The following is a 25,513-nucleotide window of genomic DNA, read 5'->3' as shown; positions in this document are numbered from 1 at the left end:
TTTTCCGGGGGGTTGTCACTTTGCGGGGTGCATATAAATGCGACATAATTTCACCGTAATGAATAAATTGATGGATGGATCTTTTGCCACCAGGTCCACCTTGGAATTAAGCACTTGCTCACTTTTGGGGGAGGAAAAGCTGCTTTAAATTAAGTCCCCATTCCTGTCCCCGCCACCGGGAAATGGCTATTGGCATATATCGCCCCCCGACGGCTGTAAATTACAATTTGATTTTTTAATGTTTCCATTTCCCACTCCACCTACGCGGCTTTCCCAGCGGGAAAAGCCATCCGTTATCCCAGCGGTTGACCGCAATTTGCCCTCGTAATTCATTATGAGGTCGCGTGGGTGTTTTTTTTTTTCCATAATTTTTATTGTTCTTTTGATTCAATTTCTATAACTAGTAATGTTAAGTGTACAATTATTAAATAGTTTATATTTATACGGGGCTCTTTAGTGGGGATATACATGTACATGTACATATACATATACAGACAGTAATATGGTATATGCCATATGCGGATCTATACGACTAGACAACTCCTTAAAAACTGCTACTGCTTGATATATAGTTTAGCTTTAGTGTTCTTTTTTGGCCTTAGGTGTTTACAATCTTGATACGTTTCTGGTTTATATATATACGATATATACGACGGGGAACTGAAGGTGGAACTAGGAGCGACTATATGATCTTTGGGATGGCTATTTGGCTTGATTAGTTAAAGGGGTTCCGTTGCTTAACACTAGATATTTGCTTTTATTTACAAAAACACTTAATTGCTGATTTGGGGGCGCTCGAACAAAGGGGCATCTAATCTCAATGCAAATTAAATAGAGTTTGGGACTCTTTTCTGGTAAATGTAATTATTGTTCTTCAAAAAATTGTATCTTTTTGGTTAGGGGCTTCATTTATGTTATTTATCTTTAGTTTGGGCAAACATCTAAAATTATTTATGAATGCTTAGGGCTAGGCTGCCTTTAGTTTGATTTAAGTTAGAGCGTTTTTCAATCGATCACGTCCTCGTCATCGTTGTCGTTGTTGTTGTTGTTGCTGCTGTTGGCCAGGGGCGCCTCCATGGGGGACTTGTTGCTGCCCTCCAGACTGTGGTTGCCCTCGTCCTGGTGATTGGACGGCCCTCCCCCAACCAAACCGAGATCGGAGTGGTCCAGGCCCAAGTTGCTGTGATGCAGCATGTTGCCGGAGTGCTGTTGCATCCCATTCGGCACCCCGGATCCGCCCACCGATCCTCCCGAGAAGTGCTGCAAGTGGTGCTGGTGCTGGTTGAGCAGCGCACCCAGGGCGTTTTCTCAGACCACGTCCGTCACGCCCACTCCGGTGTACTGGCAGGCGGAGAGTCCGGCGGAATTGGACCTCGACACGGGGGAGGGGGCGGAGTAGGGGCTGCCGAATCCGGCGGAGGCGTGCTGCTTAGCCTTCAGCCGCAGGGTGGCAATGCTCGAGCTCATGCTGCTGCTCATGCAGGGCTCGGCGGCGGAGCGGTACATGTACGGATTGGCGGGGGTGGTGTACGGACAGGGGGCGCCCACGGCTCCCACGTTGCTGGTGTTGCTCAAGGACGAGCCCATCGAACCCGGCAGCATGGATGCGTTGTTCATGCTGACCGCCACGCCACTGGCGCCCGTGTTGAAGCAGTTCACCGAGTTCTGGTGATGATTGCCGGCCACCATCGATCCGAGTGGGTTCACTGGCCACGGAAAGGGCTTGGTTCCCAGCGGCGAGGGCACCTTGGTCCAGTTGTTATACGGATACGAGCTGTACAGCGAGTCATCCGCGAACGGCTGCATGAACTGCGTTCCGAATCCGGACTTAAAGTCCGCCGCCGCCACTGCCGCGTTCATCGCGTTCCGCTCCCTCTTGCGCCACTTGGCCCGCCGATTCTTGAACCACACCTGGAAATAAAAACAGGTAGGTTCTTGATTAGCTCACTGTGAGATTAAATTGAGTAAAATTTAAAAAAGAAGGAAGATAGCTGTTCGTTTTTCAAAAAACTAGACACAAATCTAAAAGTTTTATTCATAGTTCCCAGCGCGACTTATTCGCAGCTTTTAAGCCGAACAGTCGGCCATTTTCCTTATAATTTATTACTTGAAAATTTATGTATCTGCCCTGGCAACTGGCAACGAGTGGCAAGGCAAAACTTCCCCCAAAATGCGCGCCCGCCTCAATACGCATGTGCAGTAATTATAAATATACAAATATATACATAAATACTTCCAGTCAGCCCGGGCTGCCTTTTTTAATGGAGAGCTTTATATAAATAAACTCGGCTTGCCACCCCAAAAAAGTCTGCGAGCGAGGGGCGTGGAGGAAAAAGTTGCGAGGGCGCAAAAATAAATCAAAATTATTTTGCACACAGAAAGTGCAGAGAAAAGGCGGGCGAGTGCTCCCCAGAAGAAGATAAAAACAAAATGGCAACTTTGTAATTTATGGCTGAAGTTTGCACAGATACGGATGTTTGGGGGCAGACAAAGATACTCCTACTCAGATACAGATACAAATGACAAAGAGCTGCGCAGACGTTGGCAGCATTTTGATGAGTTTCTTGCTCTCGAGCCACGAAGCTTTAAGATACACTTCTTAAAACAGAAACAGAAGCCAACTGGGAAAAGGTTCTCACCGATGGCGAAACATTAGCCCGGGCAATTAAAGCTGCACATTCGAATTTCATGGCTTGTTGCCGCATTGCCACATTGTCCCTAAATCAACGCGTTGGTCGTCGGTTTCCACGTAGCGGGGTTGCAGATTTATGGCCAATGCTGGTCTGCACCCCCCCCCCTCTCTACGCACTATGCATGTCCTTTATGTCCTGTAAACTTCCCATACCCCTAACTGGCGTGACTAAAATCCGACACGCGCTGATCTATGCAAAAAATGTTTGTTTTCGCCTGGGAAAATCCTGATTGAGACATTCCTAACGCGGCTAACAAGTGAAAAACTATGGCCGCGTGCCAGCAAGAGAATTTGGTGCGGCAATTGCCTTAATCTAATTAGTCGCGGCAGTTAATTGAAATCGCATGAACTGGTTGCCGAGGCGAAAGCGAAAGTGAGAGTTTTCCATTTTCCCAGAAACAAAAACCAAATCCCCTGCCATCGCAATGTGTCAATTTGTCAAGGTACATCGCTCAGCCCCATCACCATCGCCAGCATCATCATCATGGGCATCAGCATCAGCATCAGCATCAGCATCAGCATCAGCATCCGCATCAGGAGCTCAAGGATCTCGTGCATCATCAAGGATGCAAAACTAACGTCATCGATCTCGTCAGCTGTCATTTTCACGTATCATTTAGCAAGTTGCCAAAGTTGCAAAAAAAAAACACAAAATCCGGGGAGACGGAAAAAACGGAAAATGCTGATGGCAAATTGATGGGCCTGCTGAAAAAAAAGGGAGCTCTGCGCAAAAGTGAAAAAGTGAAATATGAGAGAGTGCAAAAAAAACAGCGCAATTTTCCACTCAACGGGCAGAGTCCTGTGGAAAATCCTAATTGGTTTTGATGAAAGCATCAACGCCACTCGACGGCAACTCCTGCAACGCTTCATCAGGTAAATGGTGGACGTGGCAAAAAGATATGAGTGGCCAAAAGTGGCCATGTGGCCACTAGAAGTTAGGGCCTCATTTTTTGTGCTGGCTGCCATGATTGATGGTCGCAAATTGCAGCTAAATACGTTTTTTATTTGCCCAATGTGAAATGTTAAATGTGAAATGGGACGGGTTCTCATTTCCGGGGTTCTTCTATTCCAGTGATAGCCCAGCCCAAGTGAAAATCAGCAGATAACATCGATACGTGAACTACTCCACGCAGCGTTGTCTCTTTGTGTGCTCAACTGTCTGGATGACACACAGATACATCACTACCACACTCCCGTCAGAGTATCGCCGGTATTAATTGGTCCGATGTTCGACTGCAGCTGCAGATATACGGACATATGTGAACAAAAAGTAGCCTAATCACGGCTATTACAGGAGTAAATAAAGTCAAAGGGTCGAGGAAGACACCAAAGGCACAGTAGCCAATAGCAACATTTTAAACGCAATTATTTAAGCTCAAATATTTATGTTGGGTTCATTGTATAGCCTATAAAAATATCACAATTGTTTGGCATAACCCAGTTTTTTTTTTGTGTGATTCCTCTTTCCCAACTTATCCAGTACATTGAACCATTCAAACTGCAATCATGCCAGCATATTGTGGCTCCTTTGTGGCCACTTTCAATGGCTTTTTTATACACTTTCAGCGATTGGCAAATGCTGTTTCCATTTCCGGGCCATTGCCGACACCTGACCATAAAAAGAACTGGCAAAAAACACTCGATACAACCCCATGGATTCGATCGATGCTCGATGCCACCTCCGATTGAGGGCAGCGACAAATGCTTTTATATGGGCCTTGTTTTTTGCCAGTCCTTGGCTGGTAATTGAATTAAAAAGTGAGTTCTATTTGACACATTAAAAAGCGGAAGAGTGAAGAAAGAGTACTGGGTACTGAGCACTGAGCACTGAGCACTGAGACAATGGGACAGACGGGGCGAACATATTGCCATAATTGCCGGCGCATGTAAATCCCCGGATTAGTAGCTATCAGGGCCCGAAGAAATGGAAACGGGGGCTGCTCTTTTTTGACAGTTTAAAGCCCGGCCAGATTTATACGGCCCATCCCGGAGCGGAGTTGCACCGCCAGTGGGCCGTAATCCTTTTGTATATTTGATAAATTTTATTGCCTCCGCTATTACAATGGGCAGCCGGAGTCGGAGTCAAAGTCAAATGTGAGCCACCCCTCAGACAGTCGCAAAGGCATGATCGCGATCATCATTAATTCGTGTGCGGTTTTCTAATTCATTAAACAACCCTCGGCTGGCGATGACAAATAGTCTGGGCATTGTTTTGCATCTACCGAGGGGTGGAAGCAGCGGAAAGTGAGCAACCGAGCCAACCTTTTTGTCATCATCATATAATGGACCATAAAACAAACTGTATCAATATTTTATGCATTTAGCTGCTTTATGCGAGGAACACATGTTTAGATTGCCATCATTCCCGGCTCCGTCCCTTGTCATTCTGGGCCGCAGCTAATTTCTTAATAAATGTTGTCAAGTGCAAGGGGGTCGGTCCGTCGATTTTTCTGGGCATATGCGAAAGTCCAGGGAAATTTGCATAGGAAAACCATGAAGCATTCGCCTTCCTCGCAGATGTTCTCCTTTTCCGCGGCAATTGCACTCGGATGGCTGTGATAGCAGCCACTTCTAACTGTACAATTAATGCCACGCTAATGTCGCCATACGTCCAATGACAATGATCACAAACCCGATCATCATCAGCAATCACCGGCGATCATCGATCATTTGTCTATCATATCTTCGCCTGTCTGCTGATTGTCTTTCCGTCCGTTTCGACGGCGAATGGAAATGGAAGTGGAAATGGTAATAGAGATATAGCCGCAGATATCTTCGATATCAGAGGAGTATTTGCCGCGCTGGCGCCACAACTCCAATTGTTTGCCCAACTAACTATCGTGTTTACAAACAATTACAACGCTTGTGTGGCCAAGATATCTTGTACAACTCGATGCCCCTGTTATTAGTTTTTGCTCCCGATGAAGAGACCTTCCACACTGGGGTGTACCTTACTCCTCTATTAAAAACTTTCAAAATAAATATAAATCAAGAAAAAGATTTAGCATAAACTATTGAAACTATAAACTACTGAAAAAGTATTGGCGTTAGTTATAGAGTTCTATAGAACCACCTTCCCACAGATACAAATACCATCGTACTCCATTGTATCTCGGACATGGACAAATGCCCCGGGCCCATGTCAATAGAACGGATATTGAGCAAACACTCCGATTCAGTTCAGTTGAGGTCGGGCGTTCGATAAGCCCGCGGTTTACAAACAGCAAATGCTGCAAACGCTGCCAACTGCAGTTTTAGCTGCGGCAATTTATGGCAACACCCCACCCCTGGCCACGGCCTGCCACGCCCCGGCACCGCCCCCAAAGCTGCACATAAATCCCCGGTGGCGCAGGGAAATCGGCTCTTCTTTCCGGGTCGAGTATTGGCCATATTGGCCGCGTTGGCCGTGTTGGCCGCATTGGGTTTAAGCCAACGCCAAACGAGGCGACATATTTACGAGTCTGTGCGGCTGCATTGCGGTCGCGACTCCTGCGGTCCGTAATATAATTGGGGTCCGGACTATAATGGCCGCATAATGTGGCAACCAAGCTGGCGGAATCTGGCGTTTGTTTGCCGTTTGCGGCTTGGTTGGCAATTAATTCGAGCATCAGCGCGGTAATGGTGGTGCAAAGTTTGAAAATTTGTGGAAAGGGAGGGAATACTTCCTGCTGGAAGCACTATGTGCAAAAGTGATACGAACATGTCACTACTTAGTTATAAAAAATATAACGTAAAAATCTCATTCATCAGAATAATCGACTAATTCGCTTTATCAAAGCTTACTCACCCTGACGCGGGCCTCTGTAAGATTGGTCCACATGGCGATCTCTTCGCGGGTGGACATGTCCGGATACCTGTTCCGGCTGAAGGTGTGCTCCAGCTCCTGGAGCTGTTGCGAGGTGAAGTGTGTCCTCTGGCGCCGCTGCCTCTTGTTCTTCTTGTCGTTCTTCGGCTCCTCGCCACTGGTGGTCATCGGCTCATCGTGCCCGGAACTTGATATGTTTTCTGTCTTGATCGTGGTTTCGTTTACACTGCGATTGCCTGTGGGAGAAGCAATTCATACTCTTAGATACTTTTTAAGGATGGATATATAATGTGGATATATAAATCGGCTGTGTAATTTGTTTGCCCATCGGTTGGAGTAGCTAAGCTGTAGCTATGCCGTCCGTCTGGGTTTGCTCGGGTTACCAGTGTAGGGTAGATAAGCGCGAAGGGGAAAGGTCTTCTGAGCGCCCTCCGATTTCTGGCGTCAGCGGAGCACCGTTACTAATTGCCATGCAACCTTCAGGCGTCGCCAGCAAACACCAGCCATTAACCACCCACCACCCTCGAAAAAGTTCAAAGGCGGACCGCCGGCAAACAGATTTATAACCAGTTAATGTATGTTCCCGAATGTCATCGATCATGCGGCGTGCTTTTTGTGTTTTTTCGTATGTTCTGGGCCAGGGAAGCCAGAAAGTGAGACCAAATCGAATTCGTAGCTGCCGAAAACTTAATCAAATAAACTAAATTACTGCCCCTGTGAAATATCATTTTCGTTCGGCTCCATTCTCACTTTTTTCTGTTCTGCTGTCGTCGTGAGGTCGCAAATCAAAGGCAGTCTAATCGAAAACTAAACGGACCCGGCCGAGTAAATTTCGCCGACAAAGGTGGAATCGTTGGCCACGCTTTCCGAAATTATTATAAATTATGTTCCTTATCGATGGGCCGCCGGAGATAGCGGATACGGTCTGGGAACAGCACTTTTGGTGTGGTGGTGCTGGGGGTTACGGATATGGCAGCTACTGCTACTCACCATCTTTGCGATCCCGACTCCGGTTCGATATCGAGGATGTCGATGACGTCTGAAAGTTGTTCAAGTGGGTGCTATCCAAACTATTTGCTACGGCGGTCATGGAGCTATGACTATCACGGAAATCGCCGGTTTCGGCCCAAACTGAAAAGAACAAGCCAGCGCAGGCAAGAGAAAATTACAAAAAAATTTATGCTTTAACCAAAACATCTAAAACTGTCTAGCTTAGGGTAGTTTATCTTAAATACAATTCAGCTTGAATCTACAGAATCTACAGCCTCCTCTTGCTAACGTTAAAAGATATTTTCCCCTGCGGAAAAACTCCACCCACCTTGTTATCCCCACTATTCCTTTTTCCCTGAACAGAAAAGAGGAGCCCGTAAAAGAGCTCATAAAAGGATTTATGATACCGCAGCCTGAAATGGCCTCTTGGTTAACCCGATTAAAAAGCGTATTGCTCCTGGAGGAGGCCAACTTAATTGTTTCCAGGGGCTGGATTATAAAACTTCAGCCCGGGCTCAAAAAGAGTTGCCATGGAGAAACTAAATCGAGGGAATCGCCCTGGCCGCTTGGCCCCATAAATCTACCGGCGCCAAATGACTCAATTTGCTACGTAATAATTGCCGCAGTTAGTCACGCCTATTTTGGTATTAATTACTCAGCTATTGGCATGATTCCCCCCCCAAAAAAAAAGCTATTTCGTCACAGATTTATGGCCGTGGCAATTGATTTCTTGGGGTTTTCCTGCGAAGTGGAAGGTGTGCACCCATATGGTTAGGGATCCCGACTTCCCGACTTTCTCCTAAATCTTCTGGACCACTTCCTTTGCATACCGCTGATTATTTATGGCCTTCTCACATGCTGTCACTTTAAAGTGGTTTTTAAAGTGAGCAAACACCCGGGGCGACATTCGAAACAATTAGCCTGCTCCTTTTTGGTGGGTGCGGGAGGGGGAGTGGGTATTCCGGCACCCCTAGGAGTCACAAATGTCATCTCCTTGGAGGTGGCCCATGGCTCAATTAGTTTATTGCCAGTTGCATAATTTATGCCGCCGACAACAGCCTCACATGCCGTTGGAAAATTCAAATTTCTGCGTGAAAAGTATTTTTATGGCCTCTAATGAGTGCGTTTTGGGGTAATTAAAATTTCATTGCTTTATTACGAGCGTCTTGGATGTTGGGAGGGAAATTGGAAAAACAAATATGCTCGAATTAATTTTTGTATAAATGTTTTGTCAAGTTCGATTAAAATTGTTAAAAAAAATCCAGTCGCCTTGAAAATTCATTTCAGCTGTTAATTTGTTAATATGTCATAAGTTATTTGTCATGTGAGACTCCACTTCTCGCACCAATTCCACTGCATCCTCATTTCCACTTTCATTTTTTAGTGAACGCCTCGTTGCAACCTTTGAATTCGAAGACACAGCTGAATGAATCCGAATAGATGGAATAGGCCATCTTTGCTCCAATTCTCGATCCCAAATCCGATTTCCGACCTGAGCTAAATGGGTCGTCATCGCCCATTCTTCGTATCGTAAAATATTTTCCTAACGACACGCTCTAAAAACAAAACCGAACCGACAAAAAATACGGGGAATTCGAAAAAACGCAGCGAAAATCACGTAGCACGGCGATTTTCATTTGTGTAAATATTTCCCCAGCATTTTGGCCAGCGACTAATTTGAGTTTGATTTTCCTGCTGTGCTGGTGCTTTGTTGTTTTCTTGTTCTGCTTTCCCGCCTGACAGGTCGTCGGAAAAATTGTCGTCATCTGTCAGCTGGCGGTGACATTTGTCGGCCAGTTGTCGCCCGAGTTTTACAATGTTTTCAAGGCTTTCGAGTGGGTATCGAATTTGGATGAGTGGCAAGTGTCAATAGAGGTGGGCGTTGCTTGTCGGGAGCATTTTGCACATGTCAGGCAAGAGTTCTGTGTTCTGTGACAACAAGTGTCGGCGTCACTTTCGCTATTCTGATTTGCTGGCATTCCGGCTCTCTGTGATTTTCGGATTCTCCGATTCCCCGATTTCCCGATTTTCAAATTTTTCCAATTCCAATCCCCGACAGCCATTTTGCAGTGGCATTAGCCGCTGAGCAAACAAATGAGCGATGGTAAATTTATTTGACTTGACTTCGACTATTGTGATGATCCTAAACAAAAGTCAAAGACAAACACTCCCGAGGGGCGGGCACAATTAATCAAGCGAGGGTTGCCCGAATGAAACTGCACAAAAATTCGAAAATGATTCGGATTTTTTTCGCCTCCGAGGATGTGAGAGCATCTAGGCACCCTGCACCCATACGCGCCTCATTCATAGACAGATTTCCACATAAAAACTTTTGACACACGACACGGCAGCCGGAGCAATAAATTATCCGGGGCAGGAGACGCAGGAGACGGAGACTGTCAGAGGAGGAAAACCTCACCAGACCAAAACAAACAAAAATAAAAGGACGAGCCAACAAAGGACATGCCCCGGAAAAGGGAGGAAAACGGTTAAAGGAAAATGTCAAGCATAAGCAACGTTTAGTTGTTGACCAAAAACAAACGATTAATGTGACAGTTAAAAGGGGATCGGGATTGGCTTTGGCTGTGGGTCCTGGGATTGGGATCGGGATTGGAATTGAGATTGAGATTGGAATTGGAAATGGGACCAGGACATATCGAGCAAGAGTTGCTTTCGCTGTAAACCACTGGCTGGCCCACCAAAGGGTTAAACACTCCACCGCAAATGAAAATATTTTCCAATTTCATGCCACATTTGCCGCCGAGGTGTTGATGTCCGTGGAAATTGCTGGCCCATATGCCGCAAAAGAAAAACCTCGCCTGCACCCCTCGCTGCAAATTAGCCCAATTCGGGAGTCATGAAAATTAGGCAACGGCTTGGAGAGTTAATTTTTATGTCTCGCAGAACTAATCCTTTGGTCGAGACAATGGCCCCTGACCATATGTTATGGCCCTATAATGAGCTCCAGGCACTTGACCAACCGGAGCAAAGTCGCATAAAAATCTCGGAAATCACATTGACATGTCCCAAGAATGGAGAACAACCCTTGGCCAAATGGCCCTGGCTATATGTACCAGAGGTCCTGGCCGAAAGCCCGGACTCATTAGTTGAGGCTGCAGATAAGACAAAAGGGAGAAGGACACCCAAAAAAGGGCAGATCTCTGTTTTTCTGTCCAGACTAGCTTTTCCCCTTCTTCTTGGCCTGTAGTTTTCCACTGCAATGACTTTGGCCAGTAATTTGCCCGACTGTCAGCTCGAATTCCATTCCTGCCATTGGGTCAGCCAGCAAAAAGCCGGCCAACGGACCGGACCAAGGACCTTCGAGTCCTGTCCGGCGGACAAGTTTGTTTCCTCAGATAATCTCTAATGCGACATTTTTACGAAATTGCACGATGCCCGGATAATGAGAAAAGAGGCGGAAAAGCGGACAGAGAATCAAGTTTTCCCGACTAACTTCTGCAACGGGGTAATTGCCTCAAGGAAAACGGGGAGCGACGTGGATTGGGGATGGTGATGGAGGGTTGTGGATTCTGTGGCTGGTTGCCATAATGACATTATAATTTATATAAACGAAATCAGTGCCAGCCAGCGAGGAGGAAACCTACAGATAGAGCTGTGCAGATGGATTGATAAATGGCAACTTCTGTGTAGTAGTTACAGTGGTGCATCGAGTACAATGGGCACAAGAAATAAAAAATACAAACACTAAATTAGATCTGGTACCATATTGGCTTGCAAATCCATTTTCAAAAAATTAAATTACATTAAAATATAAAGTACTCTATGTTAAACATTTCCTATTTCTTATTTTGCCTTCTTCGATATTCCACTGTGCGGTCAGCAAGTGCAATTTATGTGGCATTCGAGATGCTTGCATTGCCAATTCGAGTGTGATCCTTGGTTTTGCCAGTGCTCGATGACATATGTGAGCAATTTCGCAGAGATTTGCGGGCAATGCACTGTTCGCACACCGCAGGACGAAATCCTTTAAGGCTTTAAGCGGCGAAACAGGCGACGAGCGGAAAATCGATAAAAGGTATTTATATTCATAAGGACCAGGCCTGACAAAAACGGGCGTTGGTGCGGAATTTAAAGTAGCCCAGGTTCGGGTGTCCTGGAGAACACCTCCCCATTGGAAAAGTGTGTATCTCCTGGATTTCTTAGTCTGGCGTTTTGTTTATGTGGTTCTGTTGTGTTCTGCTCTGTTTTTTCTTGTTTTTTGTTTTTTTTTTTTAGAGCCCGGCGAGCTGCACGTGCCATTAACACTTAGCGGGAAGATGGGCATTTACTTTCGTGTAGACACAATAGATAACAGCACGATTTCACCAGAAACCCGAAGGGAAACTCTGGTAATTTCATAATTTTATCAACGGCATCAGCCACAAACATTGTCATGGGCAAATAGTTCTCCATCTCGTCGTATCTGTGGTAACAACTTGGCAAACAAGCTAAGGACTAGCTGGCAATAAAAAATAGAAACAAAAAGAAATAGGAATAGGAATAGAACAACATTCTATTATTTGCCGAGCAACCAAAAAATAAATGTAAACTGCTCTGATTTGGATTTCGGTTTCGGTTTCGGTTTCAGTTTCGTTTCGGTTTCTGTTTGGTTTGCCTGGGGCAAATATGAACGCCAGTGGATATATGTTTATATAGTCACTGATACAGCGAGATAATTCCCTAATTGCCGCGGTGGTGAAATATGAAATACACAGTCGGAGGGACAAGGTCGGTTCCTCCCAGCTGCTGACAACATAATTTAGGCGACAATTCCGATCTATTAAAGAGTTACATCTTTCAGCACATAAAAATCTTTACTCCTCGAACTAAATTAGTGTAGAACGTGAACTTGAAATCCTTTGAGCACCGCCAGCGAAATAAAAACACGCACCGAAGCCATAAAATGATCTACCAAAAATAAAACGAAAGAGTCGAGTCGAGTAGAGTCGAAACTAAAAGGTGGAACACGGCCCATAAAAAAGTGCAATCGTAAAAAATTATTACCTCTGCCGCACATATAAATACGCATAAATAAATGTGTATAAAAGCAAGGGTTGTGGGTGTTTGTCTCTGTTTGTGTGCTGACCATTAAATTGGCCAATAATTGAAAATCCGATTGCAGCCATGCAATTCTGGGAGTCTGATGAAAATCCTGCCAACCGGCGGCAGGAGCAGAATCACGTTGCGTGGCCATTATTTAAACAAGAGCGTAAACAATAACGACGACAAGGGGGAAAATCGGGGGAAAACGGGGGAAAGCGGGAGCAAACAGGCGGACAGGAGTGGAAATTTGTGGCTCAGAGCTGTTAACGTGGCCCGCACCTGCAGCTACGAATATCTACGTGTTTGTACGGGTGTCAAAGGATAACTGCAGTCGTGCATATTTTAAATGCCAGCCATTTTTGTGCTAAATTGTTTTGGCACGCAAATAAATGGCAGGACATCTGTGGCCATGGGTTCACCCAGGCCCATCTCAGTTCAGTTCGGTTGGGTTCTTTTCCGGTATTCCAGCCATTTCGGGATGCAGACAAGTGCAAAGTTTGCCGGGCTGTTAACCCCGAAGGGGCAGAGTTGAGTTGACAGGACGACAGCCAACAAATCTCTGGGCGAGGGCAGACAAATCTCTTGTGCAAATGGAAATTTCGTACGGAGGCACTCGTCGGGCAGGACTTTCATGTGCTGCTCCTGCTCCTTCTAAATAAAGTTAGCATTAGCAAAACTAGTTGCATTAAAGAGAGATCTTCATATTCATATATCTAATTCCAACTTGTCTTGATAAAGTTGTGATCTTTGCCTTCGGCCAACAGGTTTCCTGCCCATCTGGAGTGCCCTGACTCTATCCGAAATCTTCCCCAGAACCAATTGAGTTGTCATATTGCCACTTGAAGCTGTGGCATTGCGCACTCGGCCGCCAATCCAGCATCCTCCGAAGAATCCAAATTCCCATAACAATTAGAGCAATCGGAACAACAAACACTTGACTGCAATGCACATATCGAATTTCAGAGGGACGAATCCAAGGGAAGAGGAAGTGAGCAGGGTAGAGTGTTGCTTTCGGCACTACGCCAGAAGGGTGCTCAATTAGCCGTGACATGCGCACAAAATTGAAATTTGTTTAGATATATCGCAGCCCGACTCCTGTTTTTTTTTTTTTTTGCCCTGTTCCCTTTGTAACGCTTTGTGGAGATTATGCGCTAATGATTGCCCAATGATTATGAATATGCATGAGGGGAATGGAGATTCGAATGGAGCGACAAGTGGCCCAGGGAGTGAGCTTTTGGCACGGAGCGTGAATGATGGCCAAAACGAATCGCATATTGAAATGACAACAGCTGCCACTGACAGAGGAAAATGTATAAAACACAAGCCCACAAAAGTGCCATGAATAGCAATGAGAATGTGGACACTTGTTGATGACTCGGATCGAAGGGAATATCTTCTTAGTAGCGCCCCAAAAATGTTCGTCTCTCAGACTGAGTTATGAGCCCACTAATTAGCTGTCAATGCGCGAGATGCCGCTCACAAATTTCACTACAAATTGCCCACGAAATGGTATCCCATTATGCCAAGGAAAAATAAACGTTTCTGATATATTTCGGTAAAATTCTCCTCAAAAGGGAACAGATCAAAAGGAAATCATGCCCAAGACTAAGTTGAAATATTTCGAAGCAAATTTATGAATCTGGGATTTATTCTACCTACTAATATAATGCCAAATGTGTGCCAATCTACAAACCTCCTTTCAAAAACCTTCAGTTCATTACCTATTATATCTTTTTTATACAATGCCCAGCTATTATATGATATTTCCCCTGAACTGCTCGACCTGATACTTACTTCTGAGTTTCTCGAGCGGCTCGTGCTTGGGCGTGTGCGGCGGCACCACCGTGTGATGCGGGTGCTGGGAGTAGCCACCCACCAGGTCCTGGCCCGCGGAGTGGTGCAAGTGGCTCAGGCTGCTGATGGGCATCAGGCTCGAGATGGCGGGTGAGATGCTGACCGACGAGCTGGAGTCGTGCAGGCTGTGGTGGCTGTGCAGGTGCTCCGTGCCGGAGGTGCTGCTGCCTCCTCCGTTGACCGTGGAGCTTCCGGTGCTGCCGCTGCTCAGTGCCGTGCTGGTGGTGGTGGCACTCTCTGCCGATCCTGCGGAGCCTGCTCCGTTGGCCGTCCCGGCACTCACCAGATCCTGCAGGCACAGACCCGTGGACTCGGCCGACATGGCCTCCAATCCGTTGAGTGCGCCACTGACCACTCCGCCGCCCCCGTTGGTCAGGCCACCCGGTCCCAAGGCCGTGGCCGAGCTGGTGACCACGCCCACTCCCAGACCGCCGCCCCCGCCGCAACCGCCGACGGCGGAGGAGCGGTCCATGCCTAGATACGTGGGGAAAATGGTGGAGAAGCTCTGCTGCTGGTGGTGGTGGTGGTGCAGCGCCGACTGCTGGTGCGCCGGGTGGGCGGGGTGTGCGGGGTGCAGCGGCGGCAGGTGGTGGTCCCTCCCCGTGAACTTCGTCGTGACGACGTCCTTGAAGTGCTGCAGGAAAGTCGTCGTCTTGAGGCCGGTATCTTCCAACTGTGGTGAAAGCAAATCCAAGATGCAGCCGTTGCCAGAGCCCGAAAAGCTGGAAAAGATCAGGCGGGGTATGTCATTAAAACACTGCGAAAAGCTGGGATGTATTTCACTAATTTTTCTAATTCGTTTCACTAACTATAGATTTAGTTCAGAGATGTCGCTCTGTGCTAAGGTTAGTCATATCGGGTTCATTGCTACTCAGACATAATTATCGCTTGGCTGGCTACCTGGTAGGCAAATCAACTGGTGGAACCTTTTATCGCCTCAACGGCGAAGGCAAACAGGGAGCTTAACCCAAACACCAGCCGAATGGCAAGTTAACACCAAACACGTCAAGGGGTTAATACCACGGATGCTGGAGCCGGCGGCAAACGGAGTGGTAAACTGGGACTCTTTCAGTTGGCGTCGTAAATCGTATGGCTGGCGGAGCGCACCTGAGGGGATCTGGTGGGGCATATGGGCTGACAACAGCACCACCGAGCCACCGCACCACCGCACCCCCGAACCGCCTACACTGCTATCAGCAGACTGTTGGAGCGGAGATGGCGGGGGCCAGGTGATAACAGCCTTATCGATGTAAAATATTTTCATTTCTGCGAGCATTTCTCCGCTATTATTATTGTTATGATTGCACGTACACTGGGCGCCTTTGGATTTTGGCAATCGAAATTGGGGAAAGCTCGAAGAAGTAGTAGAGCGCCGCACTGACAGTCAGTAGTGCGATAAACTGTGCCATGGGCGTCCAATAAATTCGTTAAAAATAAAAACAGCCCACTGACAGTAGCACGAAAATAGCCATAAACGATCGTAAATCAATTAGCAAAAAGGGAGGGAACACCTCTCCAGGTTCCTAGGCCCCTTTGCCCGATATCGGGCGGGAATGGGCATATACATATATGTACATATACGTTATATATGCGGTCCGCTATCTGAGCTAACGAAACCAAACTAAACGAAACGAAACGTTGCAATAAATGGTTATCTAATCTCAATCACAACAAACTAAAGGCATTCAAAGGCATTCGAAACGAGAACGAATTTCATAAATCTAGCGGCAGCATAAATTCGCAGTTGTGTGTTTAAGTGAATTTAATTAAATTTAATTGGAATGCCTTGGCTTGAGCTGTCACTTTCGATTTCGCTGATAATGCCGCTTGATCTCCACTTGATCCCCAGTGGATTAGTGCGGCTGTAATGTTAAATCCATTTGCGGTTGTTCAACAGCAATAATAATAGGCAGCCTTTCGTGATAAACATAATTTCACTTCAAGCCAATTTATGGGCCACACGATTGGTTAGTTGGTGTGTGTGTGGGTGGGGGGGGGGGGTCAGCCGTTGAAATGAAAAGTTCTGCATTTATTGCCGTGATGGGGATATTTATAATACTGTTATTTGCTCTGTCTTTGCCGCAGTTGTCTCAATTTCTGGCTAAATTATCTGCCGCAGCGTCTAATAAATAATTCGGTTGCCAGTTTGCCATTGTTTCCATTCCATTTCGCCAAAGAATATTCTCCGCTCCATTTCTTGTGTGTTTTTCAGCTTTTGGCTTTTCTGCCTCGTCATTTTATTTCAAAAGTGAGAATTTATTTACATAATGATTCCCTAAGACAAAGAATGCCAGAATTATTTTATGCCACTTTATGGCCGCGAGATCTCGTGTGTTTACGGCCTCTTCGTCGCGAAGGTGCCAAGATTCCGATGTTGTGCCAAGGCTTTCCACATGCTTTCATTTCTATTTAATTTTATTATTTTATTCAAATTCGAGTTTAGCGGCTGCCCGGAGATCCGAGTCCGAGCATTGTGTACTTAGGTTTTTTCCACATCTTGTTTGCTAATTGTTCAGGTGACGTCAATGAGCCAGCGCCGCTTGGCCGGGCTCTCCTCCAATTTTTTTGGCAAAACCCACAGTACTGGCCCAGAAGCCCAGAGGCCCCCTTACGGAATGGCCGAGATCTCTGTTTATGGCGGCAATCCGGATCCGAGTCTCACTCCGCCGTGATTTATGCGCGGCGTGAGAGTCCGCCGTAAACTTAATTCGTTGTCCAACAAGCCGTTTATGGGCTTGCTCTGGGCCCTCAATGGGAACCTCTGCTGATCCTCGCTGGAAAGCTAGGCTGTTTTCCTAGCATCAGCTGAATTGACATTGCTATTAAGGGGCGCTTAAGTTCCTAGCCAGGTGTTTACCGGAAAACTTCTGTTGGCTATTATGACCTAACACATCGTTGTTGCTGATAATAACTTTCGTTTTTAAAAGATCCCTATATAATTCAATTTCTAAAATCTTTGAATTTCTAAATCAAATTTGATTTATAATTTCTTGCTTCGTGCGTTAGCAACTCAAGAATCACTGAGGTCAGTGTAACAAGTTTTAAGTTATGATTAACTTTATGCGACTGCGACTCACCTCTGAATGATGGGAGAGGAATTAAAATTAATCCACTAGGTGGTGGGAACGAACTTCCGTCGGTTCTCTGGTTCTGTCGATCCCGAATATCAAAGGCGAACTTTGATGGAGCAAATGTCGTGGGTCCGTCAATAAATCAGATGGCCAGCATTTCTAATGCCGGAGATCTGGGAAAGTCTCCGAAAATCTTCCGGATATATCGCGTGGGCAGTGGGCTATAAATCTCGGGGAGATCGGTAGGTTTGTGCTGTGTTGTTGCAACAGATTGCTAATCAAATGCGAAGCGGCATTTAATAAAGCCCCAGCCGTTAAACAGTTTTCGCACACGCGGTGTTGACGTCGGCAGATCAAATAATAAAAATCACAGTGATTATGTTAGTGATTAATTTTAAGTAACTCGGGGATATGTTTTTAATCTCGCTGCCGCTTCACAGAAACACACACTCGCGCACACAGTCACTCGCGGCACTCTCAGTGATATGATTTCGATTCGATTTGATTTGATAGGCAAATCCTGGCGGATTTAAGTGTTTAATAGTTTAATCCACGGCGTAATTAGGCTAAGTATCTGCTAGGGTACTCGAATCTCTGTATCTAAATCTGTAGCTCTAGACCTGCAATTACATGTATCTGGTATCACAACGGAGGCGACGCGTCTGCATCCGTAACAGGACGTAGCTGGATTGAAAACGAATTCGGAAAAGTATCTGTTGGATGCGTGTACACTGTACAGCGCATGCAGCGAGTATCTGGCTGGTGGGGTTGTGCGGGGTGGTTGGGCCAGTGCTAACGGTAAACGTGGTGCTGGCGACGAGAACTCGCGGCTACTGAACGCAATACCCCGGAATTTCGCCTTTCGAACGCAAGAGCCCCGTGTATTGCCCGCTATCTTATCTCTCTTTTCTGCCCGTGCACCGGCGAGAGGGTGTGAGGGAGATGGTCTTCTGGCCGACGAGTAGCGAGAGCTGCCTGTGCAGCGGCAGTGCGAAAGGGAGGTCCGATCATTCGAGTGCGTGGAAGACACACCCCCAAAGTCGGCACTCTCTCGCTCTCTCTCACTCAGACCCTGGTGTTTGCAGTGCGCCATTGCTGTGCTCTCCCTCTCTCGCCCACTCTCCCTCTCGCTCTTCATCCGTACATTATTTGGCCGCTCTCGAGGGTTTGATTTGTACTTTCGGGTTTGGCTCTGGTTTGGTCCTTTGTTCCGTTCTCCCCCTTTGAGGACCCCTGGCAGAGCCCTGCCCTCCGCCCCTGGACAATTGCTACGTGCTGTGTTCATAATAATAAGGCTACTTTGCCCACTTTTGAGGGCTGGCTGTCTTTTACTGGGTGTCAAGGGCGTTTTGTTATCCCATTATTCTGCGTTAGCCCGCCATTGTTGTGCCTGTGCCTGTGCCAGTTTAACCCCCCGACCGCCCCTCGCAAATAAATAAATAACTGCTCCTTTTGACGTATCCTTGCGTTTGTATTTGTATCTGTATCTCCTCCCTGGGACTTTCCCCTTTTTGATTTGTTCGCTCTGCCAGCACAGAAATACAGCCACAGAGACAGCGATACTTTCAAAGGAAGCTGAAACTGAAACAGAAACAGAAACAAGCAGCAGGCAGAATTTATTAATATTCACAACAGCTTTTGTGCAGTTCATAATTTTCGTTTTTATTTCGCATTTGCCTGCCTTTCCCTTAGGTTTTATCCTCCTCCTTGAGTGGAAGAATGGGTTTAGCTGGGTCGAAAGGGGGAAGCTGAAGGAAATGGTCCGGGAGACAGCCGACTGATGTAAATGATGCTGGCTTTATAGCCTCGTATTCCGCAACTGACATGCCACGGAACTAATCAGACATAATTTCCAATGGCCATGCGAGTCATAACTCATGACCTCTGGAGATCTCAGGAAGTTTACTGCATTCCATAGTAACAAAATAAATCAATTCGACAAGATGAAGTAGAGAATGGGAATCAGTCTGTCATGTTAAACGTGCTTCATAATATCTAACCCACTTATATATATTTAATAATTGTATATATTTGTAGGATATATTTCATTTTGGCAATCCATGGTGTGATGTTTTTGTTGATTACTGCCACCTCTCAGAACGTGCGACTGGCATAACCCAGATTGCAGATAGACTTGAAATGATAATCGCGCTGAGAGGAGGCCCTCGAAATACTAAAGCCACTCGAGTTGCTCAGACCTTCTCGAGTTTACCGCCTTTGAACTCGCCGTCACACATTTGCCCAGTTACGTAAATGTGGCACAATGTTAGAAGGGCTGGCTGGTACTCCAGCGATCCACCCACTCAGAGGGGAGAATTTCACCTGAGTGACGATGATGCAGTACAATATGATGATAAAGGGTTCTCCACCTGTGGTGCAAGGTCCGACTTTCAGCACCCCGGGGAATTTCTGTTTTACGATGGCGTAATTACACAATGTCCTTTGTGTCCCTTGGCCAAATCCCCGACTTTTATATTGATGACAGGCTGTCTATTTCTGGCCCAGCGCTGCGGGTATCTACCAGGTCGTATTTCAATTATTAGGGCAACCGAAATTAGACTTTCGACTTTCCGATATCAAAAGGGGGACCGTTTTCGCGGTATCTACTGTTATCTAGCGAACCCAAAAGAAAATGGCGTTCTTTTTTCCATCCGAATGGGGTCTACGTGCCGGGGAGTGTGTCTGCCATTTGGGGGATCTCTTAAGTGTCCGGGGAAGAAAACTCATCATCCTTTGATGCTGGCAACAGAAAAACTTAATGCCGAACATTCGAGCAGTCGCACGCACCTCAAGAAATTGAAATGCCATGGCGCGCCAAAGTGTCAGATATCCAGGGAAATGGGGCTTCCCCCTTTCAGATTTACATCCACACACATTCGCGTCGTCACATTTTCTCGTTTTCCCCGCTTTCCTTTTTTAAGCAACTACCGAAAAGTTCACAGGCAGCGCAGTTGAAAAGTTCAGAGCATTTGGAGCCATTGCTCAGTCGCCAAAGTAATCCGGCCTAATCCCGAAACATGACGAAATGAAATACGATGGTGCGTAGGGAGATGCGACAACAACAGCAACAAAGACGCGGGCTCGCTTTCCCATTTCCCATCTCCACATCTCCACATCCCCACAACCCCACTCCCTCCCCATCATACTGCCCATTTCCCAGCTCACAAAATCCCCAGCCGACTGAACTAATTTTGTATGCCTTATGATGATGGTGAAAAACCACGCGGGTAGCGAGCGGATTCCCTGGCAACTCTTTCGCAAAATGGCGGCATTGATTTCCCTTTCCTGTTTGCCCCCAAGAACGCCTTGGCCCACCAGTCTCCGCTGTCCTTGAGGACGAAGTCAATTTTCAGGATTTGCGGCCAGTCTTACATTCCTTAGCGCAAAATCTCTCCGTTTCTCTATGGAAAGCACTTCCCTTCAAGCAGTCAATAAACTATACAAACACACGTGCACTGCGAGAAATTTTGAGTGCCAAGGATGTCAGTTTATGCAGAAATAAGCACAGAAATAGGGAAATTGAATGAAACATGCATTCTGTGGAAAAACTTGTATACTTAAAATTTAAATACATACTCTTAATTTTTCGTTCTATTCTTTTTGTGTAAGCATGGCAAGGGTTTACCCATCCTCCAAAAAAGTGCGTTTGTGTGTAGGTTTTGTGTATTAGTTTGCGTGGCATGTCCTTGTTGACATTGCCATTGGAAATGCGAGAGATACGCGGAATATTCGCACAGCTGAGAGGCTTCAGCCACCTACAGTTCAATCAAACCGCCAAAGTAAATTACGATGCTAATTAATAAAGGCCAGGATGCCACACACAACCCACCCACTCACCAGCACCACCCCCTCGTCGCACAGCCATGGCCACGTAGACAGCGCCACTCTGGCCGCATATCGATTTAAATTAATTTCTGTTAGAGGATGCTCAAGCGAAAATCCTCCATTACCGTAAAGTACTTGTAACCAAGTAGCAGGCACACGTCGGAAAAAAGGAAAAAGGAAGCTATGTTTTCCGAGAAAGAGAAGGAAGGGGGGAAAAAACAAATTAAGCGACGCCGAAGAAGCCGCATAATTTTGGAACCTGCAGAGAAATATGATGACATCTGTTCGGAACTCCTCCTGGGGACAAGTTACATCGATTGCTGTCCGATTTATGCAAGGCACGTGGAAAAAGGAGCGGAAAATGCCGAGAACGGAAGGCCAGGAGTGGAAAACAGGAGCGGAAAACTCACGCATATTTTGCTCCGCCGTCCGGATATTTTTATTTCCCTCCCCGCGCGTGCTTATCTACAGCCACTCGTCGGAGACTCGCTGATTATTCACTCCCTTTCGATTGGTTTATTTCTTTTGGCACTCGCTGCTCACTGGCCACGCCCACCGATGGCGTGCTGTTTTAAGGGGGCGTTACCTCTATGTGTGCCATGTGTTACATGCGCACATTACATTGCGGCTACGCAATTTCCCCAGGACGACAGAAAAGAGAGCGAAGGACTTCCCCTCTCGACTGTTGCACTTCCTCGAGGTCTTGGGACGAGCATTTTGGGACTTTGTTTGGAAAATCAGCTGTTCGGATGGTAATTATAACGAGTTTGGAGATATTCGCAAGGGAAGATGCGGTGCGTAGCAGCTCAGACCACGAGAGATGGAAATTGGACTCGGACGCTAGACATAATCAATTAAGGGTGCAGATATACACCCGCCTGGACAGACATCAATCGGATGATGGCAATAAATGTAATGGGATAGAAATGGGGTTGGCATTTCCGGCGCAAAGGATCAATATATTTGAGGATTAGAGGTTAAATAAAAATAGTTTTAGTATGTTTATTCTTATGAGTAGATTTAAGAGGGGTAGGCATTTCATGTTGCTCAAATCAAATCACTTACCAAACATACGAAGCGTTTTCTTGTTTTTGGAGAGCCAGTTAACCTAATTCTACTCCCCTAATTTGGTTAGTATGTTCCACTCATTTTGCATTGCCCAACCTTTGGCCGGAACGACTTCAAAGGCATCCGGGATCCTCGGCAGTGCATCCACGCACAAAAATAGACTACCAACCGCCGAAAATTCCACATCAAACATGGCAGACCCTAAGTGGTTCGGTGGGCGTTTGTGGGTGTTGGGTGGTTGGTTCTTTCAACTTTTACCGCTGAGAAGCTTCAAAAAGGGCCGACGACAAATGATCTTGTGCCGCCGAATCGAAGTTATCGCTCCCTATTAGCCATTTTATCGACACTCCACGTAATGACGCAGTTTCGGTCCGCACATAATTAATTAATAAATCACGGCGGCCAACAAAAGCAACAGTTGCCACATCATCATCGCCAGCAGGAAAAAAGCAACAAACAGAAGCTGAAGAGTTCTTATCACCTGGTTCTTGGGGGGGCGGGATGGGGGGCCAAGGTAATCCATCAATTTTTTGGGCAAACGAGCGAAAAAAACACGAAACGAACGAGCGAGAAAAACTAACAAAGCAAATGCAGAAGGCACATCACAGACACCGCCGCCCATGTCGAAAAGTTTGATTTTTGGCTTTTTATGCGCACGGATTAAATTGGGGATTACAATATCAAAATGTTTGCTTATGATTTATAGCGCCCGAAAGACAGCAGCAGCACTCGCAGTGGGCGGGGGCGGTGGGTGGCAGTGGGAGTGGCTGACAGCAGGAGTGAGAGTGGGAATATCGGTCGGCTGACTATACCACATATACGCATATATACCCATAGACTTCGATGCGACTGTCGCATGGTTTCACCGATCCGCCAGTCTACACTGAAAGAATGTCAATAGTCATTAGATAAGACCGCATGATATCTTAACTTGAAATTTATTAAATCGCTTTGATATATTAAAATATATTTGCATGGAGACAAAGTGAGTATTGCTCAAGTATTTCATGATTAGTAACACGAAACACGCTCATTGTACTTTCATAATATTACATCATACTTTTTGGATTTCATTTATGAATGAAATTTACTAGATTTTCCTTAATGTAACTAACTTTTTTCCAGTGCGCCCCACACCGCCGTCACTCGTATTCCTTGACTATGTGGCCGCCGACTCATTGGCCCGCTGCGTGGGGAACCAGAAAATTATTGGACTGCCTTAGTCCGGTGGTTCAACTGCGTAAGCCAGCGGATCAAAACGGCGGCTTCCCCGACGACGAAGTTCCGACGTTGATGTAGCGGAGCGGTAAGAGTGTGTGATTACAGATTTATCCATCACACTCGGCCGGTATTTACCATATTGCATATACCATATACCATATTCCAAATTCCGTGTTCTCCGTTTTGGACAGGCAGGTGCCGCTTCCCTCCGGCATTCCCACGGAGGCACTGGGTGCCGAGTTTTAGGTGTGTGTGCCCAAGGATTAAGAGATGATGTCTTGGGCTAACTACTGCATTTGTCGGTTCTTTTAGGGGAGGAAGTGGGATCGCTATCCCACGCTATCGATTCGGAACCCACCTCAATGTGCGGCTATTGGCGATCAGCTGTTGCTTCGGATTCGTGCTTATCTCGTTTACATAACTGGAGGTGATAATCCATTCTGAAAATAGATTTGCAGAGTTCCCAGGGCGCCAATGACCGTCAGACCTTGACCTCAAAGTGGTGTGAATTGTGCGAGTCCATCATATTGGGGATCATATTCATCAGAACAAACAGTTATTTCTCACACTTAAACGAACCAAAATCTTGAGGATACTTTATTATGATTTCGCTTACAGTTGTTATATCAGTCAATGCAGCTTCTTCGCGTAAGATTTTAGAGATTTCCGCGAAGCCTCGAATGCAAATAAGGTTTTCCGGAAGGGGAATAATGGTTGGAAAAGCGGATTCCGCGAGACTTTGACATTTGAATACGCGCGGGTGCCTTGTTATTTTTATATTTTCAAATTAAAAAAGCAAAGGCGTGCGGTTCTTATTTTTCCCGCCCAGCGACTGGGGAAAGTGACATCGAGGGTTGGCCAAATTGTACTGGTACTCGGTGCTAGGGGTTTGTCATCGTTTTGTCGGTTGACTGGTGCGCGTGAGAAATCCTTGACACGCGCGAACGCTTTCAAAATGCAAAAATAAATAATTTCAATTTAAATTCCTTGTTATTTTATTTTTGTTTTCTTTTTTAGAGCTTTGTTTTCTTTGACTGCGTGCGGATGGATGGGAGGTGCAATTGTAGACGGCAGCGGAACATAAGTTTTCGTTTTGTTTTCGTTTTGATTTCAGTCGCCAAATAAGGGTGCGATCTATCTAGCCACCCCTGTCATAATTTTCATGGGGGGGGGGCGAAATTAATTAGATTTCGCGGGGTTTGTTGGGAAGATAAGTATGTTAGAAAAGATAATTATAAAGATATTAAACGTATATTATTAAAGAGAACATTTCCCCGAAATGACATGTTACACCCAATTAGCCTTAAAAATGAGACCTTTTACTTATCTGAGAGACTGTCTATCTTAGATTTCGCAATTAAATGCTTATCGTTTACGGCTCAAAGTGAGCCAACTACCAAGCTGGCTACTGCATGATTCTGGCTGCATTGTGCTCTGCTTATTGTTTATTTTTAAATTGTTAATAGTTTATTGTTTATTGTTTATTGGACCGTTGCAGTGCTGTCCGTGAGTGGTCTACTCCTTTGCCCTCCAGTTTTTCCCAACGGCCACTCCATCGAAAGTGGCTGGCTATCAGTAACTGCGGCTGCGGCTAAGCCAGCTTGTCAATTTTGTATAAAATTTATTATTTTATTTGCGCCAGGTTCGCCTTTTTGTTTTGCCACCTTTCAGACGCTCAGTTGCCTGCTGTTTCTGTTTTCTGTTTCGGGTCGCAGTGAAATTATTTACATTTTGCTGATTGCGCCAGTTTTTGCATTGCCATTCGGCGGGAGGTTTGCCAGTCATAAAGCGGGCTGTTTGCCCTCGTCTCGTACTCGAAATTGCCCGAGTATACATGCGAATGCGAAAATATCTATATGTGCATATACATGTATATATGTATATAGTATAGGCCCTGGCGAGTGCCATAAAACTTGCGATGCAATTGCACAGCCACAAATGTTT

At 46.0% G+C, this 25,513-nt stretch overlaps 1 protein-coding gene and 1 long non-coding RNA gene across 4 annotated transcripts; both read right to left on the bottom strand.

Annotated features, from left to right (window-relative positions):
- Positions 1-363: 363 nt before the first annotated feature.
- Ptx1 lies at positions 364-18,292 on the bottom strand. Of its 3 annotated transcripts, none has more exons than NM_170531.4 (5): positions 17,462-18,292; positions 14,325-15,106; positions 7,488-7,628; positions 6,480-6,733; positions 895-1,911 (listed from the first exon to the last, which is right to left on the bottom strand). In NM_170531.4, exons 2-5 carry the CDS (start codon positions 14,854-14,856, stop codon positions 1,309-1,311), a joined length of 1,530 nt encoding a protein of 509 aa, NP_733410.2. In that variant the 5' UTR covers positions 14,857-15,106; positions 17,462-18,292; the 3' UTR covers positions 895-1,308.
- lncRNA:CR44041 (long non-coding RNA:CR44041) lies at positions 8,663-9,364 on the bottom strand. Its single transcript, NR_074069.1, has one exon. It is a non-coding gene; the product is annotated as a long non-coding RNA:CR44041 (long non-coding RNA).
- Positions 18,293-25,513: the final 7,221 nt, after the last annotated feature.

Source organism: Drosophila melanogaster, chromosome 3R (genome assembly GCF_000001215.4).
Source record: "Drosophila melanogaster chromosome 3R".
Classification (NCBI taxonomy): domain Eukaryota; kingdom Metazoa; phylum Arthropoda; class Insecta; order Diptera; family Drosophilidae; genus Drosophila; species Drosophila melanogaster.
This window is presented reverse-complemented; position numbering and strand designations above follow the sequence as displayed.

What these genes read in the sequence shown, in the direction of transcription:
- Ptx1 (NM_170531.4), bottom strand. Translation starts at nt 14,856, where the DNA reads ATGGACCGCTCCTCCGCCGTCGGCGGTTGCGGCGGGGGCGGCGGTCTG. An exon ending in GCCGCTCGAGAAACTCAGAA is followed by an intron (nt 7,629 to 14,324) that starts GTAAGTATCAGG and finishes TGTTCTTTTCAG; the next exon opens with TTTGGGCCGAAACCGGCGAT. An exon ending in GAGTCGGGATCGCAAAGATG is followed by an intron (nt 6,734 to 7,487) that starts GTGAGTAGCAGT and finishes CTTCTCCCACAG; the next exon opens with GCAATCGCAGTGTAAACGAA.